At 40.4% G+C, this 19938-nt stretch overlaps 1 protein-coding gene across 2 annotated transcripts in view; it reads right to left on the minus strand.

The window, feature by feature from the left end:
- The window catches only part of ELP4 (elongator acetyltransferase complex subunit 4), a 371616-nt gene that overhangs the window by 190414 nt on the left and 161264 nt on the right, over window positions 1-19938 (minus strand). Inside the window, exon 7 of one of the 2 annotated variants that reach the window (XM_089673477.1) lies at window positions 9372-9560. The exons of the other annotated variant lie outside the window; for it this stretch is intronic. Within the exon in view, the coding sequence (XP_089529603.1) occupies window positions 9372-9560 (189 nt within the window). The remainder of the gene's footprint in view (window positions 1-9371; window positions 9561-19938) is intronic. 2 annotated transcript variants of the gene reach the window in all.

The following is a 19938-nucleotide window of genomic DNA, read 5'->3' on the forward strand; positions in this document are numbered from 1 at the left end:
CCAATGGCAATATCACCAGATAAAAATCTTTGCAACAAATAAAAAAAAAATTGCTTAAAGTTGGGTACAACGGGTACTAAGATTTTTTTACGTTTAACCCAGCTGAATGAAAAAAAAACTTGACAGATTGCTGTACTAACACAAGCGATAATAGTATGGAAATCTCCCCCACTGTGCCTTTGTGTTCTGACAAGGGGATTGCACCCCCTGCCAGAACACACCGATCAGCGCTGGTCGAATGCTGGTTTTCAGAAACTAACCTATATTATAGCTAAAGTGTACTACCTGTATGGGAAACAGAAGTGAGCAGTAAAATGGACTCTCTGATCTGCAAGTTATTGCTGAGATTGGAGCCGTGGAAATAAAGGGACAAGAGTGAAATCTGCTTAAAGTATTGTAACAATATGAAGAATAGATCGGTAAAAGGAGGAGGGTCAAAAACTCCCCAAGTGAGCAAAATAAGGAAATATATTCCACCACAAGAAAAAAGTCTGAAAGATCATACCCCAGAAAAACAGCAGGGAGGAAGGGGGAGGCATGAACTAAGAAACAAAAATGAAGATCAAACCAGATTATCACTAGGAGCATCTAATATGGAACAGAGCAAGAATTAAATAATAAGGAAAGTGGAATGGACTCTAGAGATATAGAAGAACAAAGTTCAAGTTTACAAATGCCCACGAAAACGCAAATGGCTGAGATGTGCACAAAACTAGAGAAATCCCTCAAGAATGAAATGGCCGTATTACATAATGACAAGTACTATCTCAACTAGAAGAGACAGAAGAAAAAATAGAAATACAAGCACAAGTAATTATGAAGTTAAAAATGCAGATGGAAGACATGCGCAAAGAACAAAGAAAGTTGGCATAAAGATTAGAAGATCAAGAGAATAGAGATAGAAGAAACAACTTGAGGACCTGGGGTCTACCAGAAGAAACATCAGGGGAAGACTCAGCAGAAGAAATGAGGAAAATATTTAACCCAATGGGTAGGCCAATGAGAGAACATCTGAAGGTGGACAGAGACCATGGGATTAAACGGCCACATGGAATTCTGTCAAAGGTTAGTAGAGATGTAATTGTGCGTTTTCATCACTATGAAGATAAAGCCAATATCTGGAAGAAGATGCGCAGAATCCCAGAAGTAAAGTATGGAGGAGTGAGCTTGCAGATTATTGCAGATATAGGTGTCCATTTATGAACCAGCGGTAATAGATCACTGCTCAGTTCTCCGGCATTCTCGGAGAACGCAGTTCTCCTGTGAATGCAGTTTATGAAGCAGTTCTCCGAACGAAGGGAGAACGGTCTCCAAACGCTGGAGAATGGTCTACAAACTCTGGAAAACGGCTGATTTTACTATAATCTCGCGAGATTACAGTAAAAGATCAGTTTACTAAACAGAGGTAAATTATCTCTGCTTAGTTTGCGGTCCCTCCGATTCTCCAGCTCTGGGCTGGAGAATCTGGAGGGAGAACACAGATCTCCAGCGAAGGGCTGACATGATCTCCTGAGTGTCATAAACTGTGAATGACCAGAGAATAGCTGAGATCCGTTGAATCGCAGCTATTCTCTGTGTCATAAAAGGACACCATAGCATGAGAGACTTTAGCAAGGAGGAAAGCTTTGAAACCATTACTGGACTTGATGCACAAGGAAAACATTCAATATAGTTGGGGTTTCCCAGCATGCCTGATCGGATGGAAAGACGGACAATTGTCAAGGCTAAGGTTTCTAGAGCACTTGGAAGACCTTCTGTGAAAGACTGGACTTGCAGATAGTAGACATTCAAGGAAGGCCCAAAGAGACCAGGGAAAGTGCAGAACTTAGGAAAAACAGGTGGCAATGGGTCCCCAAATAGAGAAGGAGATGGAAAAGTCCTAGTGTAATGCACATATGAGGAAATCTTTTTTTTTCCTATACAGGGTTTTAAGGTTAGATACAGCAGGGAGGCAGGGAGAGGAAAGAAGGAAAAGAGGGAGGGAAGAAAGAGAAAAGGAAATTTATAAGATGGGCATGGGGAAGCTGCTTATTATATCAAGGTTCAGTGGAAACCTAGGAGATATTAGTCCGGTCAGGCGCAGGTGCTCTCAGTCATTCCCTGAAAAGAAATTGAAAATGGAAAATAGCCACAACTGATTCCAGGGCTAAATATGTGCCAGGGAGAAGTGGAAGGGGGTGGGGACCGGGGAGGAGGGGTAAAGGGGGTAGAGGGAGGGGTAAGAAAGGTAAAAGTCACCCAGAGAGTGTTTCACCTAGTCTTAAAATTTATCATTCTGTTTTCCTCTGAGTCCCCACATAGGTGTTGACTAGACATAGAGTAGGAATGAATATGTGCAATTTCATGACATACAGTCAGGTCCATAAATATTGGGACATCAAAACAATTCTAACATTTTTGGCTCTATACACCACCACAATGGATTTGAAATGAAACAAACAAGATGTGCTTTAACTGCAGACTGTCAGCTTTAATTTGAGGGTATTTACATCCAAATCAGGTGAACGGTGTAGGAATTACAACAGTTTGAATATGTGCCTCCACCTTGTTAAGGGACCAAAAGTAATGGGACAATTGGCTTCTCAGCTGTTCCATGGCCAGGTGTGTGTTATTCCCTCATTATCCCAATTACAATGAGTAGATAAAAAGGTCCAGAGTTCATTTCAAGTGTGCTATATGCATTTGGAATCTGTTGCTGTCAACTCTCAAGATGAGATCCAAAGAGCTGTCACTCTCAGTGAAGCAAGCCATCATTAGGCTGAAAAAACAAAACAAACCCATCAGAGAGATAGCAAAAACATTAGGCGTGGCCAAAACAACTGTTTGGAACATTCTTAAAAAGAAGGAACGCACCGGTGAGCTCAGAAACACCAAAAGACCCGGAAGACCACGGAAAACAACTGTGGTAGACGACCGAAGAATTCTTTCCCTGGTGTAGAAAACACCCTTCACAACAGTTGGCCAGATCAAGAACACTCTCCAGGAGGTAGGTGTATGTGTGTCAAAGTCAACAATCAAGAGAAGACTTCACCAGAGTGAATACAGAGGGTTCACCACAAGATGTAAACCATTGGTGAGCCTCAAAAACAGGAAGGCCAGATTAGAGTTTGCCAAACGACATCTAAAAAAGCCTTCACAGTTCTGGAACAACATCCTATGGACAGATGAGACCAAGATCAACTTGTACCAGAGTGATGGGAAGAGAAGAGTATGAAGAAGGAAAGGAACTGCTCATGATCCTAAGCATACCACCTCATCAGTGAAGCATGGTGGTGGTAGTGTCATGGCGTGGGCATGTATGGCTGCCAATGGAACTGGTTCTCTTGTATTTATTGATGATGTGACTGCTGACAAAAGCAGCAGAATGAATTCTGAAGTGTTTCGGGCAATATTATCTGCTCATATTCAGCCAAATGCTTCAGAACTCATTGGACGCCGCTTCACAGTGCAGATGGACAATGTCCCAAAGCATACTGCCAAAGCAACCAAAGAGTTTTTTAGGGGAAAGAAGTGGAATGTTATGCAATGGCCAAGTCAGTCACCTGACCTGAATCCGATTGAGCATGCATTTCACTTGCTGAAGACAAAACTGAAGGGAAAATGCCCCAAGAACAAGCAGGAACTGAAGACAGTTGCAGTAGAGGCCTGGCAGAGCATCACCAGGGATGAAACCCAGCATCTGGTGATGTCTATGCGTTCCAGACTTCAGGCTGTAATTGACTGCAAAGGATTTGCAACCAAGTATTAAAAAGTGAAAGTTTGATTTATGATTATTATTATGTCCCATTACTTTTGGACCATTAACAAGTGGGAGGCACATACGCAAACTGTTGTAATTCCTACACTGTTCATCTGATTTGAATGTAAATACCTTCAAATTAAAGCTGACAGTCTGCAGTTAAAGCACATCTTGTTCGTTTCATTTCAAATCCATTGTGGTGGTGCATAGAGCAAAAAATATTAGAATTGTTTTGATGTCCCAATATTTATGGACCTGACTGTATAATGTAAAAGGATTGAATTCCACAACTAAAAGGTATAAGATTCTGAGGGAAATTCACGAATATTTAATTGATGTGGTGTTTTTACAGGAGAAACATTTATCCCAGGATACAAATATTAAGTTTTATTCTAAATATTATCCAACTTGGTTTTACCGCAGATTTACCTATTAAACATGCAAATGGGGTGGCAATTGGGATAGCAAAGAATGTTGACTTTGCTGTGGAAGATGGAGTGGTCGATATAGGTGGGGTCGATTTTTGTTTCTGAGCGGGAAACTACAAGGAGTAGACTGTACATTAGCAAATATCTACTGCCCTAATAAGAATCCAATGGTATATCTAGAGGGTTCCTTGAAAAATCTTATGGATTTAAAGAGAGGACAGCTGATTGTGGCAGGTGATTTTAATTTCTACATGGACTCGTGGATGGACGCATCAATACCGGCATGGAGGGAAGGATGTGGTAGTCTTAAATTGGTTAAAAAAAATGCTCTATCAGTGTCAATTGATGGACACATCGCAAATTAAACATCCAAGGGATAAGGACTACGCCTTCTTCTCACCGATGCATGGGAAGTATTCAAGGCTGGACCATATAATGAAAGAACATTGATTTTTGGACTTTTTGGTAAAGGTTAATATTGAAGTAACCTCATTATCAGATCATGCGCCGGTCACAATGAAGTTAAGGTGGGGAAGAGAGAGGATCAGAAGTAATACGTGGGAACTAAATGAAACGTTAATACAGGATGTGGAGACGGAGATAAGATTAAAGAAGGAAATAGATCAATATTTTACCCTCAACAAAACTGAAGGGATATCTGTTGCAACAGTGTGGGAGGCACATAAGGCATATAATTAGGGGCATTTTGATATCGATAAGGGCCAAAAAAAAGAAAGAACGTGAAAAAAAAATGAAGCTGTTAACTAAGGAATTATATGATTAGAACAAGCACATAAAAAGAATATAGATGCGGTAATGCAACAGAAGATAACTTTGAAAAGAGAGGAACAAAAGATTATAATTGAACAAGAAATTATAAGAGTATTCAACAGGATGGCTAAGGGAAGATATCAGTAGGGAAATAGACCAGGAAAATACTTAATGAGAAAGGTAAGAGAAAAGAAATCAAGGAACTATATAGAAAAAAATCAAAGATGAGAATGGAGAAATAGTCTATTTAACCACTGATATAGATAGCTAAGAAGTTCCAAAAATATTATATTAAGTTATATGATCTGAAATCTAGTAATCCGAAAAAATCTGGAGTAAGAAAGGAAAAGGCAGTTATACGTAAACGAGACCGGATTTCCTAGGCTGGAGGAAGAGAGGTTATTAGAATTGGAAAGACAAATATTGCAGGAAGAAATTAATGGGGTACTGAGGAGTACAGCTGTAGGAACGAGCCCAGGACCAAACAGTTTCACGTTGAGATATTATAGGAAATTCTAAGAGCAACTTGTGCCCAAAATGTGCATGTATATGAATGCATTGGGAGGGTAGATGGAGATGAGAATCGTTACAGGCGTATATTACAATTATACCAAAAGAAGGGAAAGATCCATCTCAATGCGCCAGCTATAGACCCATGTCACTCTTAAATATATATATATAAAATTATACGCAAAGGTTCTAGCAAGCAGGATGAAGGAGTTGATGCCAGATTGGATCCATACAGACCAGTTGGGATTTGTGTCAGGACAGGAGGGCAGAGAGACGGATTAAGATCATTGCACTTTTTGCAAAAGAGTAAGAGTCGGCATTGATGATGTCAATTGACACTGAAAAAACCTTTGACAGGGTGGATTGGGGATTTATGATGGATACACTGAAAGTTTTGGAAATTGGACCTAGGATGATTCAGTGGATAATAAAGTTATATACTTTCCCTTCAGCAGCAATGAGGGTTAATTGTGTATTGTCAAAATGTTTTAAAATGTACAATGGAATAAGACAGGGATGTCCACTCTCTCCACTGCTTTTTGTTATCTCTCTGGAACCTCTTTTAGCGACGGTTCAAAAGAGTATACACTTAAAGAGAATCTCAATAGGGAACGAAGAGCATAAAGTAGCGCCTATGCAGACGATATGCTATTTTATATTGTAAACCCCCGAATAACACTGTCCAATTTATTGAAAATTTTAAAAGATTATGGGGAGCTATCAAATCTGAAGATTAAGCTCTCAAAATCAGAGATATTAAATATTACAGTTTCAGAAAAAGAGAAACAGATCCTACAGAAAGCATTCTCCTTTGTATGGAAGGAAAGATAATTAAGTTACTTAGGAGTAAAGCTTACCTCCTCCTTGAAAAATCTTTATCAGAGTAACTATATCCTATTAATAAATAAATTAAAGGAAGAATTGAAGAGATTATCTATTGGATCACTCTCCTGGGTGGGTCATATAAATATGATAAAGATGGTGATAGTCCCAAAGATTCTATACTGTAGAAGTTCCACATGCTCCCAATAGAACTACCAGGATCCTTTTTTAGGATTATAAAAAAGTTGATAACTAAATATATATGGGTAAATAAAAAAACAAGAATCAGTTATGAAGTATTGTGTGGGGATAAAGAGAATGGGGGATTAGGAGTGCCAGATTTTAGGAGATACTATCGTTCTGTGTTGTTTTCACGAATAGTGGATGTATAATGCACAAGGGAAAATTTAGGTAACAATGGAAAATACACTAAGTGGGTCACAATTGAATAAGATAATTTGGATTCTACAAAAGTTTCGGAACCTTTCGGAAAATATGAGCACTTTAACACGCAATGTTATAAGAGAGTGGGACAGATTTTACAAGCAAATGGGGTGGGAGTATAATTCACTTTTTTGGATGTAAATACCTTTAAATTAAAGCTTACAGTCTGCAGTTAAAGCACATCTTGTTTGTTTCATTTCAAATCCATTGTGGTGGTGTATAGAGCCAAAAATGTTAGAATTGTGTCGATGTCCCAATATTTATGGACCTGACTGTAGATTATGGCAGAGACAGGAAATCCCCAAAATAAAAGATTGGATAATCAGAGTGGAGTATACGTACAGGATGGACGAACTATGACATATCGGAGAGGATAAAGTTGGAAAGTTTAGAAAAATCTGGGAAAAATGGATAAGCTATAAAACAACTAAGAGATACTTAGAACAAGTAAGAATGTAGAAGATGGGAGGGAGGAAAGACTGAAGGTTATTTTTTGTGCTGTTTTGATACTTTCACCAAGTGGGGTAGGAGGTGGAAAACAGACGATAGAGGTTAATTGAGGAATTGGGTGCCAGGAGGGGGAGGGGTGGGGGAGACAAGGGAAGGGTTTTTGGTAAAAATTGTGATATGGAAAATGTGTGAGTTTAATAATTGAAATAACGGTTTGTTTTATAATGTTAAAATTAACAAAAGATATAATAAAGAAAAAAAAAAAACAGGTAATATTAGGCAGATTGAGCACTCACCAAAATGAATGGGAAGCCATTACCCACAAAGAATAACAGACCTAGCACAGCTTCCCCTGCTGTCATATAAAGCATTATAGATCAGCAGTACAGTCAGGCAGGTCATAGATTATGCAGTTTTCTTTCCTTCCACCGTGGGTGGAAAGAAAGAAAATTTCTTGATTCCCCATCAACACAGTCAGTGTTGATGGGGGATTCCCTCTCGCAGTGCTATGGTGTTCTGCCGCTGGGAAGCCTTCTCTGCCAGTACAACACAATGATAAGTGTTGCCAACTATAGCCAGCAGCACTAATCGTTTTAAAAACAACCTGACTGGTTGTACACACGTTGATCGACCAGCGGAATTTCGATCCATGTTTGGCTAGCTTGAATCAGTGATTTCCACTTATCTAAAGTAGAGGGAGCCTGAGCTTTCCACTGAAGGGCAAGTGCCTTTCTAGTATAAAACTTCAGGAAATCAAGAAGAGTTCTGGTGGCCTTTATAGCCGTTAAAGGTTCTACCAGACCCAGAATACACACCTCTGGGTCCAGAGGAACTACAATACTCATCAAATCAAAGATAAATTTTAACATCTGAAACCAATATGGCACAATTGCACTACAGGTCCAAGAAGCTTCAGGAATTTCTGTTTTAGCCAGTGCAAAACAGTATCCGGGGTGAAATCATGCCAACGTTGTCCTATCTGCTTCTTGGTTTTCTGTGTAGTGTTGAATGCGTTATCTTGCATTATTGGAGCTTTTGAGCAATTCCCTCTCTGCCAAATTCTTTTAAGGTCCTCTGCCGCTTGCCACAGTTCTTTTGATGGGCATCATATGGGTCGCAAAGATTCTTGTGGGCCCTCACCAGGCGGGTGAAAGTTTCCACATCCAGCATAGTCACAGAATGGACTTAAAGCGGAGCTACACCCAAAAGGAGAAGTTCCGCTTTAATGCTTTGTCCCCCACTCCCCATTAAGGATTGGCACCTTTGGCGAGCGGGTATCTGAATTTGACAGGTACCCGCTCCCACTTCCGCTGTGATTGCCTAGGTGATCGGAAGTGGAAGGTGTCCTCCCCCCTTCCCTCCCCGTAGTCTTCTGGGACACGTGACAGCCTAGAAAACTACGGGGCCATTCACAAAGCGCAGTGCTTCTTGTGCATGCGCATTGGGCACCCGGCTGTGAAGCCACAAGCTGTCAAAGCCGGGTGCCTACACTAAAGATGCCGGCCAGTGAAACCAGTGTTGGTGAGGACATCGCTGGACCAAGGGACAGGTAAGTGGCTATATTTTAAAAGTCAGCAGCTGCAGTTATTGTAGTTGCTGACTTTTATTTTTTTAGCTGGAACTCCGCTTTAAGTTGCTAGGAGGAGAGCAGTTGTTAGGTGAAAAAAAAAAATATTGTGTCACATGTTTTCAGCCACTCCAATTGAAATGTGCGATTCTCTCTAAAAAGAGGATCCTGTACATTTTTGCACAACCGGCACAAGCACAATGACCAGGTGTGTACCACTGGCACAACTGGATATAATAAGAAGCTTCATGTTGAGCTTCGAGAAATGCACAACAAACTGCTCAGGTGTAAATGAGGGCTTAAAGTGCACTTATTGTTTAACATACACAGTGGGATCTATATATACAGTTTAAATGAATGCTTATATGGGCTAGTTGTATCAATGAAACAGCATTGTACAGTATGTATATATACTCTCACCATAGAACACGGTAGTATCTGCATTTTCAGCACCAAAGAAAAATCTCTTACACTCTCAAAGACAAATCAGCACTTGCAAATATGATACAGTATAAAGAGGCCAAGTGCTTTCCTGTCCATCATCCATATTTCAAATGAGACTGTACTTCAGCCTGGGTTGTCTGAACACTGGATGACAGGCATGCATTGCCCAGGAAAACAGACTCATGTCTGAGCTCACCTGGATGAGATGTGCTGGCACTGTAATGAAACACACGGACAGAGATGACCGCAGGAGACCTCGGAGGGCATACAGAAATCTGGTTAGGCTGTGGACATTGTGTGGGCGTTCATCACTGCAGATGTCATCACCCCAAAGCACTGATGCCAGAGACTGAATTCCAATCCGCAGAATGTTCTTTTCTCCTCTCTGCAGGTTGAAAATAAAAACACACATTTAATTTGTAATATATAAGCACATATAATCACAGGTGTATACACCAGAACTACAGTATATTGGTCTGAGTATTTTGCCAAGTCATTTAAATTGTGATTTTGAAGTATCCTACTGAACCAAAATGCCTCTTGCTTCTGTTTGCTGCGAACATAAACTGAAATACATGTGTAATTCATTATTTGTATAGAGATTTATATAGTGGACCTGGCAAATATATAGAAATGGCAATAAAGCAATTGCAGCTACCACAAAAAAACAAAAAAAACAAAACAAAAACCATGAAAATAATCCTGACCATAAAGACTTAATACTTACATGTCCTGATGCCCCACTAACTTATCCAGACCCTTATCCGAGCATGCAGCCTTGCAAGCCAGGAAAGAAAAGGTGGAAAAGCAGAGAGTGTTCCCCACTCCTTCCTTAACCATACCACTACTGTATGTCTCTCCTATGTAATTAGGGGATAGGCATAGCCATATTTTTTGGGGGGTTCCTCTTAAAGAATAAGTTCACCTATCGTAACATGTTACAAATGGACCGGCCCCTGCAACGCCAGTCCCACTCCGATCCTCATTGTGACAGCTAGGGGGGATCTTGTCCTCCCTGCTAGCTGTTACAAATTTAAAAAACGTGTCCCCCTGGCTGCGCCACAAATTCACAGTATTCTATGAATGAGAACACTACAAGTTCCGAAAGCCATTGCGGCTGTTGGATTGTAGATCTCAATGAACTACCATGGCGCTGTGGAGCGCCATGGTAGTTCACTGAGTCTTCCTTTCAGTACCTGCTTGCCCGTGCAAGGTGTACTGGCACACAGATACTCTGACAGGTCTGCAGGAGTCCTGCATGGCACCAGCGATCCTGCTGATCGCTGGTGCCATGCTTTAGAGGCTCCAGAAGCAAAAAAATTTAAAATTCACTTTTTTTTTACCTGCAAAAAAAAATGTGCATATATTATTTTTTGCTAAAAGGTGAACATATCCTTTAAAATTATACAGGATCTGAAGAGCCCATTTTGTCTTACATTTGAGACACAATGGCTCTCTTTCTCTTAATTTTTTCTTTCATTCGCTATTGTGAATGGCGAGTCACTTGGGTTTGCTTTATAAATGATCAGGTTCCAGTCTGTTTTTTTTCTTTCATTAACTATTACGAATGGCAAGCCAGTTGGTAGGCTTTATATGTGCTGTTTTATTTCCCTAAAGCAGCCATGTGGTCAGGCCATACCACTGCTTTATAAACAGAGCCTTTAGGGTCTTTAGAGATTTTCTATCTGGATAAATAAAGTACAGCCACACTTTCCTTATAAAATCCCCCAGTACCTTCTCTCTAGATCCCTAAACTAAACTAACCTAGAACCAACTGCACCCATAGTATACCTCTCTTTGGCAGCAGCAGATTAAATTTTCTCTGGAGTTGGATGTGCCTTTACAGTAACTCATCATGGACAGAAACAGAGCCAAACTCTTACAGTATGTCCCACATGGAGAGGTAAATTTTCCCAAGGGTGGATAGTGGGGGTTTCTAGGTTAGATTAGCCTAGGGACTAGGACAGTAAGGCAAGGGGGATTTTATGGAGAAATTATAGTTGTCCTTTAGGTATATGACCACAAATGGAGATACAATCTAATTTGGGTGTTCTCTGTTCAAAGATAACAATTTCTAAGGTTATAAGAATACAACAAAAAAAATATATTTATATTTTATAATTTTTCAGCTCTTAGCCTGCAAATTTAGAGCAGAGAGAAAAATGGGATCTCTCAGCAGCAATTTATAATGTAAACAAAGAGCAGAAGAAGCTGTGCTGCTGAGGGAACTAACTTCAGCTTGCTGGGAACTTTGAGGATGAATTGTTCCACAGTGCCTGTAGTGACAAATATCATTAAAGGCTTGTTTACACATTTACTGCCAAGGTTCATAGTCTATCCACAGTTCTGCTTTAAAGCTCTCTCTAGCTCAAGTGTAGGGGTGCTGAATAAACTGTAGATGTTTTTCAGAGCACTGGATATAGCACTGCTTGAATCTTACTAACAGATTATCTAATCTCCCATTAAATCAACCTCTTCCTTTTCCAATATTCACAGAAATCATTCCTAAATATTAACTATCCAGCTTTTAAATAATTTGCCAACACAGAATTACTGAACAAAAACTCCATCTCTGTCTCTAGACCCAATTACTCCCCCCACTGGGTGCTGCCATCTTGTTTCTCATATAGAATAGAGAAAGTGAAGCCAGGCAATCAGTTGAAACGTAGGTGTTGAAAACATCATATCCGTTTCTGTGACAGTCATGTGTCACTGACTGCATGGCAGTAGGAGCACATCTGAACAGGGGGTGTGAATAAAGATGGATAGAGAAGCATGGTGTTTAGTATAAATCCTGCCCTAGAGGACTTTACATTATCACAGTGGCTGGTCTTATATTTGGTCAGAACTATTTCTCTTAATGGAACAGTGCCAGATCACACACAAATATAGCATTACCAACATTGATAACAGAGTTGTGTAATTTATGCAGGCCACAGACGGGCCGATAAACGAAAAATCGGTCGGCCCCGTTGCCAATGCTGCCACCATTTCCAGCATGACCGATAAAAATAAATGTGAAGATCCACAAAAAACAGTGGACGGGCTGGCCCCACTAACAGCGTGAATTTCGTGCGGACGAAAATTCGGCCGATAAACAACCCGTCTATGGCCTGCTTAAGCCTACCAGTATGTGATGCAACATTAATGTATGCCAATCTGCGTCACTTCCTATCATTCTATTGTCACCATTTTTACACACAATGCCAGTCAGGATTAGAATTAAAAAGCCAGGAGGTTAAAAGCTAAGAATCTGGGAGTTAGGTTAAGGTAGAAATCTCTCAAATTTTCCTTGCTGCTCCAAGTAATTCCAAGGAAAGTTGAAAATGAGATTCTGGATTCGAGTTTTCTGTAGGTGTATTCAATTATCACTGAGCACAATATCTCTAGTTCGGCAGCTCATCGCAAATTAGGGACAGCCCATAGGAACAGAGGTACCTTAGAAATAAAAATACAGGTATGACAGTACCAAATCAAGCATCCATTCTTATTAGCAACGAAACTGGTAAAATGTAAACATATACAAACACAGCCAAATACTTTTTGCAGACCAATGTCCCCTTCTTTAGGGCACTCAAATGATGGAGATGGTATACCAAGCAAATTTTTTTTTGTGGTGTGCAAGTGTTGGAACATCTCAAACCCTTGTGGGATAAAGATGCATTTTTATGCCACAAAGGTTTGAGGTGTTCTATTACTTTCCAAGAGTCCCATCATTTTAAATGAGAGCCCTAAAGAAGGGGGAGTTTGTCGAACTTCTGAAACACATCGGTCGCTTTGTACATTTTTGGTGTGAACCAATTTTATCATCAAAAGATATTAGACTCTTGGACATTTCCTTTGTCGCTCCTATTAGACTGTTCATGCTAGATAGTTCCAAGAGAGGACTAGATAGTTACACTTACAGTATCAACTGGAGATTTCCTGTCAAGTATCAGTCTATTAAGATTTTATGTTGGGTGGAGGTTTGCAGGTCATTCACTGGATTCTTTGGGCTATTGCAGCTTAAAGTATAACTAATGTCAAAACTTTATATTAATTTAGGATAGAGTAAGGAATGGATAAAACCCTGTCAGGTGTTTTGGTATCTGTGTCCGATTAGGAAGAATTTAATTTGCTTTCTGTCCTGGTCATAGTACAGGAAGTGAGAGGAAATCTCCCCAAAGTGAAGAGAAATCCTACTTTTGATAACTGTCACTGGAACAGATTAGAGATTAGGTCAGATGACCTGATTTTGCAGCAGATGTACATTGGGGATTGTAAGGGAGCGAGTTCAGCTGGCTGCACATCCATAAAATCACCTTTATTGTATCAAAATCCATATAGACCCTCAACAATACAGTATACAAGGGACAATAGCACAAAAGCTAACTCGTTTCACACTGATATCGTCATTTAGTCATAGCCACAATAACATTGTTCAACACTGGCTCATATAGAGGATACACATTCAATTTCATCTGTTAAATCCTCAATTACAGACCCAGTGCAGTAGGATTCAAGACTAAGATCCTTCAAGGCAACCCTTTCAGTAGTGGTGAGGTAATCTACAAAAGAATATCCTCAACTAGAAATCTTTAAAGCCAGACGAGTAAGATCTTTTTTCAACAAGCTTCTGAAACTGGTACCCTTGAAGATTGGCTTGATTACTGAATGACAACTAATTGAATCGAAAATTCACAGGCCATATGGACTCTAAGTCTATTGCCTTTCTGTGTGTTACTTTGGTAGGTGAGGGGGGCAAATTTACATCAAAACTTTATAGAAAGCCATCTGCTGGCAACTCTCTATTGGGAGAAGACTCTGGGCACCCCCGCCATACTGTTAAGAAAATTCCAGTGGGACAGTTTTTAAGACTTTGGAGGGTCTATAGTAATAATGGTGATTTTGATAAGGAAGCAGGGGCAACGATTTGAGTCTAGAGGGTACTCCAGACTCATGCTAAATAGAGCTTTGGGCGTTGCCAAAAGTACAGCACGTTGTGGTTTGTTAAGAGACAAGAAGTAAGGTCTACATAGCAAGGTCCTGGTTTTCTCCATTGCTTACAGTGCTGAATTTGGAAAGGTGAGAAATGTTATTCAGAAGTATTTACCCGTTTTGTTTAACAATCCTGTGTATTGTCAAGTGTTATCTGAAGGTATAAAAACAAGTTTCTCTCTGAGTCCCCGCTTTGGGCAGATACCGGTCTCCCAGTATGTTTTCCAGTGAGAGGAAAGCCTAGTCTCACTGGTTACAGTTCAAAGAGACTTTCCACTGTGAAGCTAGAGGTTGTCCTTGTTGCCCACGTATTAATTGGGGAGAAGTTGTTCATTCTACCAGTGTAAATAAAAATTAAAACATTTCTTCCTTCATTAATTGTAACACCAAATATTTGGTGTATGCCATTACTTGACAGCTGTGCTCAATTCAATATGTGGGTTGTACCAGCCGTAGACTGAGAGATCACTTACATGATCATTTATATGATATAGATAAGAATCATTCCACTATTGTGAGCAGAGAAGATCGTAGTTGCCAAGCGAGGGTGTGATAAATTCAGGATACTGTGTAAGAAGGTATTTTGGATCTTTAGTTTAAATACCAGAAAACTGGTGGGACTTAACCATGAGTGGGATGTCTCATACTTTTATGAGTGACAAATGGGGTTACCTGAGAAAGATGATAATTACCAGTGTTTCTTTATCACATATTGTGTGCTGACGCTTTGATGAATACTTTCTCATGTACACGTGCAGATCTGCAGATTATTCACATTTGTTACGTGTTCATTCTTTCATGGTGGTTTTCACGTGTGTACATGTGTATTGGTATATTTTCTTTATATACAGAATTTTCTTTGTGTGTTTCTGTGTGTTTTTTTATACCAGTAAAAGTTTTACATGATCTCTGTATGGTCTGTGGTGATTGAGACACAGCTAATTCAGTTAATTCTTCTATCTTCATCTGTAATTGAGGGTTTAACAGATGTAATTGTATGTGTATCCTCTATATAAGCCAGTGTTGAAGGTGGTTATTGTGGCTATGACTAAGCTCTGTTGTTGGTGTGAAACGCGTTAACTTTTGTGTCATTTTCCCTTGTATATTGTATTGTGGAGTGTCTATATGGATTTTGATACAATAAAGGTGATTTTACAGATGTGTGGCCAGCTGGACTCCCTTACATCATGATTTCTGCATTGAACAGGGCCAGTACCTGCTAGTGAGCACTGGAGGTGGGTTAGATTAAGACCAACCTTGAGTGGTGTTTATTTTTTCTCTGTACACTGGGGAGTTGATGTTGACATAGATGTCAGACAAAGTGAATGAAGACTATGCTGACAATGGTAACCACCTAAAAACTGAGTATTGGTCATGTCACCCTGAACTGCAGAGCTGCAGATTCTTTTAGGTAAAGTTATGTTCATTGTAATACCTCCTAACTTTTAAAGTGGACCTAGATTTTAAATTTAGCTTCACTTTAAGGTGTAGGTTCAGCTTTTTTAAAAAGAAAGAGAAGGTGAACACCCTACAAGCCACCCCACCCCCGATCCCTGCTTACCTCTGTGGTTCATGAGCTGTCAGTGTCCACGCAGCTGTTTAGGCATTAGAAATTCCCGCTCTTCTCCCTCTTATTTCTGAAGAGCTTTCAGGATGGATCAGAGTGATTCCGATTGGACAGAACCAGTACAGAAAACTCCTCTCCTCTGTCCCAGAAGCCCTGCAGAGAGAAGGTGGTGAAGAGCTGAGATTCCGAATCCTCGGACTGCTGCACCAGCTGTGTGGGGGCTAACAGTAATCACCCACGGAAGTAAGTGCAGCAGGGACCAAGGTGGTGGGGTTACTGTAAGCGGTCACTTCATCTTTTTTCTTTTTCTGAAAGGGTGAATACTTTAAGAAACCTGAGATCCCTGCATTAAATTAGGTAGTGTTGGCATTTTTTTCTCGTGCATGTTAGAAAATGAATGCTGGGGTCAGACTGATTTTCATGAACAACCTCAGTAATTTTATGTTACACAAGTTTAATTATCAAGTTCATGGAGCACTATTAAGCCTTTAAAAAACACGTATTTCAACATTCTGGGTCTCTACTGTGAAATGGAATGTAAAAGCTGAACATTATACAAAGATGACCTTGTAATTAGGAAAAAAAGGTGAAAAGTTTGACTTTATAAAAAAAAAAAGCAATTACCCTTAGTTGACAGGTGTGTGACTACTGGTGTCTGCTATGTGCTATGATGGACAGAAGCTGATCACTATCACATGTCTCGCTAGGGCTGTGCTATCACATAGCCAAGAAATGTGTTATAGAGGCCCTGCAGTGATAGGGTGCCGATTCAGCCTCCCAATCAGCCACCGCTGACAATTTCAGCTAATCCATCGCCCCAAGCAAGAGCATATTGAGGACTCACAAGTTGCATTCATAGTAAAGAACACCGCATACTTTTCGGGGTTAAAAGGTTGGTGTGAATGAATAAGCAGCATGCAGTAATGCTAAGTCACCATTCCCGTCTCCAGCTATCCTGTTGGGGGTTGCGTGCTTGTCTATTTTTATATGTAAAATAAACACTGAAAACCTACTTTTCTTTTATAAGACGCCTTTGCCTGCAGCCATTTTATTGTACCAAAATAAAAGTACAGTAAAAGGAACTACTCACAAAAATTCAATGAGATCAACAGATTGGGAGATATACAGCAGTGTCTGATATACAGTAAGACATGCAATCCCATGTACATGCTCAGTTTGTTGATATTTTATTTATATTTTAAAACATATCTAAACCCATCAAACATTTATATGGCAGTTTATTCGTCCACAGATGTAGTGGTTTCTTTAGTTTTCTAGTGACAACATCGGGCGGCAGGATTCCAGGTCTTGATCCCCGGCCGCTTTCATTGGCTGAGTGGGGATGACATTACTCCCACGCATGCGTGGGAATTCAGTCAGAAGCAGTCACTGCTGAATTTGTACAGTGAGCTGTGCATGTACGGCTCACTGTACAAGGGTGGACAGGCAGGTAACTACCTTTAATGCAGAAGAGACAAAGCATGTCTCCTCTGCATTAAAATCCCTGCCTGTCTGCCCATTTTTAAATATGGTCTAAAGTTCCACTTTAAGAGTTGAAACTAAACATCAGGCAAACAGCTAAAACTACCAAAAGATTTGTAATTCTGTCGAGCAGCTCTTAAGATTTACAGAGCCCTGTAAGGCAGCCAGGGAAGTGACCTGACGATTAGTTTCTGCAGCTATGCAATACAGCTTTGTCAGCTCTCTGTCCCGAGTCTGTGATCAACCAGTGAAGGATAACCAGAACACTGATGATGTCATCTCTTTCCAGCTGTCAGCTTGTTCCTTGTCAGCACATGTGCACAGTAACACACATGATTGGCTGCTGCCCCTCCTTTTCCCAGTCCAATTGCTGCTGTGCATAGAATGAAAGGAGGTTAATGTCAAGTCAAAACAGTGTATTTATCATAACAGAGCTTAAAATATGTTTATAAGGGAAGTATGGGCTTTTTTTTTGCTCAGTTATACTTACCTAGGTGGATGCAGAATCAGTCCGATGCTGCATCTTTCCCCCGCTGTTTCTAAGGGTGGGAACTCAGCAATCACATGACCGCTGATCACTGAGTTCTCACAGCTGCTCTAAGGAGAGAGAAAAACTGTCAGTCACTGCTCTCTGCTCTGCAACAACCCCCCACTCACTGGAGCACTGGGCTGTAGAGGGAGACGCAGGCTCAGGCTCTCAGTGCATCATTGAGAGGTTGAGCCAGGTGCAGCTCCAGACTCTAGGCTGGATCCCAGCTTTAAAGTTGGGATCTTTCCCCAGCCTGGACCAACTGAGTGACGTCAACCCACTGTCAGCTGAAAAGGGTCACAGGAATGCAGAGCAAACTGCACTCCTGTGATCCACAGGAGAAGTACAGCCAAAGCTCTTTTCTCCTTTAACTGTTTTTGAATGAAGTATAACTGCAATAATTGGTGTTCTTGCTCATACCCAGAGTTCAGATTTAAAGCCTGAGCAACAACAATCACTTGCTAGTGTGGGATGTCTTTATCATTACTAAGATCTTTGTGACTCATTGGCGATTGTTCCCACTCCCTTAATTATGCCTGGGCCAGATCCAAATGTCAGCAGAGCCAGTGTGGGTGCCGGCACTGTGTGATTCGGAGGAAAGTAGGCAGATATCTCATTCAGCTTTGCTAAGTAAATAAAGGGTAACAGACGGATCAAAATATTTAGTCTCCCAAAGAAAACACTGACTTGTTTTTGGTCATGTAAGCAGTACTGGTGGGAGACTGGAACCGCATTTTCTCCCGGAAAGTTAATTATTTCAACCTATTACTTTCTATTTTTTAAGAAAGAAAGACTGTTATAACAGATCTAAAGTAATATAGGTAAACTAACATTACGTCAGACAAGTTTTTGTGTGCCTAGATTGGACCCTTACACCAAGGTCTATCCTTTGAGGAATGACAACTTCTGCCCAAGTCAGCACTATGAAAAGTCCTTTGGCAGAGGTGGCATTCTCATTCACAGCCTGGGCCTAGAATCCTTCAGGCACATAGGTACTTTGATTTTGAGCCTATATTTTTAGGCCTCATGCACACAGGGTGTTTTTGCAGCCACTTTTAGGGGCTTCAAGCTTTCTTTTTTTTACTGCTTGTAAACGCCCCTCGATGCTATCCTATGTGTCCATGTACACATAGACTTTTAGAAGCTTTAAGGCTAGGTTCACACCTACGCAGTTTGCGATTGATCCGTTTCTGCAATGCTTTTTGTGGTGTGTTTTGCGTTTTTGCCACATTTTTTATGCATTTTAAGGGTTTTTTTTTTCCAACTTGTTGCTGGGCAGAATAAAACGCAAAATACATCAAAAACACACTACATGCTTTTCTGCAGCGTCTCCATCGAAGTCTCTAGAACCAAAAACACAATGTTTTGCTTTTAAAAAAGTCCCTGACCCTTTCCAAAAAACCTACTGTGTGAAAATGCACAGATATGAACCTATCCCATAGCAAATCATGTCAAATGGACTGCTATGTGTTTCTGCAAAATAAAATGCACCGGAAAACACATAAGTGTGAACCTAGACTTAGTGGCAGAGGTGTTTACAGGCAGGAGAAAAAAAACTCCAGGACCAATACATCCAGGATCAGCAGCGTTTTGGAATAAAAAATGCTTGATGCGTGTAAACATGCCTAAACGTGCTAAAACAGGCATATTAATTAATTTCAATGGTCACAAAAAAGTATTATTCTGGCCAATGAAATTAACGCCCAAGCGCTTACCACTTGTAGATGCACCTAAATGCTTGTAACAGCGTTAGACACTTTTACAAGCGTCAGTCGTTTTTTTCTGCCAAAGCGCTGCTGCCAAGAGGTGGAGCATTTGTAAAACGGCCTGTGTGCACGATGCCTAAAAAATTGGAGGAATTGATTTAGTTTAACACTTGAGCATATTCCCCCCTTTAGTTAGGGACCGTTTACCTCACTCGCAATGAGCTAATTTGTGTCATGTGCATGGGTGCTGTGCAATTCATTTTTACCTCCATAACGCATGTAATCTGTATGCTGTACTGTTCTGAACAAAAAATGCAGCTTTTGCTATTTTTTGCATACATTGAGGTACACTGCAGCTAATTAATTTTCAAAGGGCTGCCAAACACAAAGGAAGCAGAAAGTGCCTCAATGCACGAAAACTCATGCATAGTAGCTGGCTAAATGGTTAGCACTTCCGCCTGGCAGTACTAGGGTCGTTGGTTTCGAATCCCAGCCATGGCAC

This window comes from Staurois parvus, unplaced genomic scaffold, assembly GCF_062004578.1.
Source record: "Staurois parvus isolate SC_StPar_1 unplaced genomic scaffold, SC_StPar_1.0 ptg000138l, whole genome shotgun sequence".
In the NCBI taxonomy this organism is placed as follows: domain Eukaryota; kingdom Metazoa; phylum Chordata; class Amphibia; order Anura; family Ranidae; genus Staurois; species Staurois parvus.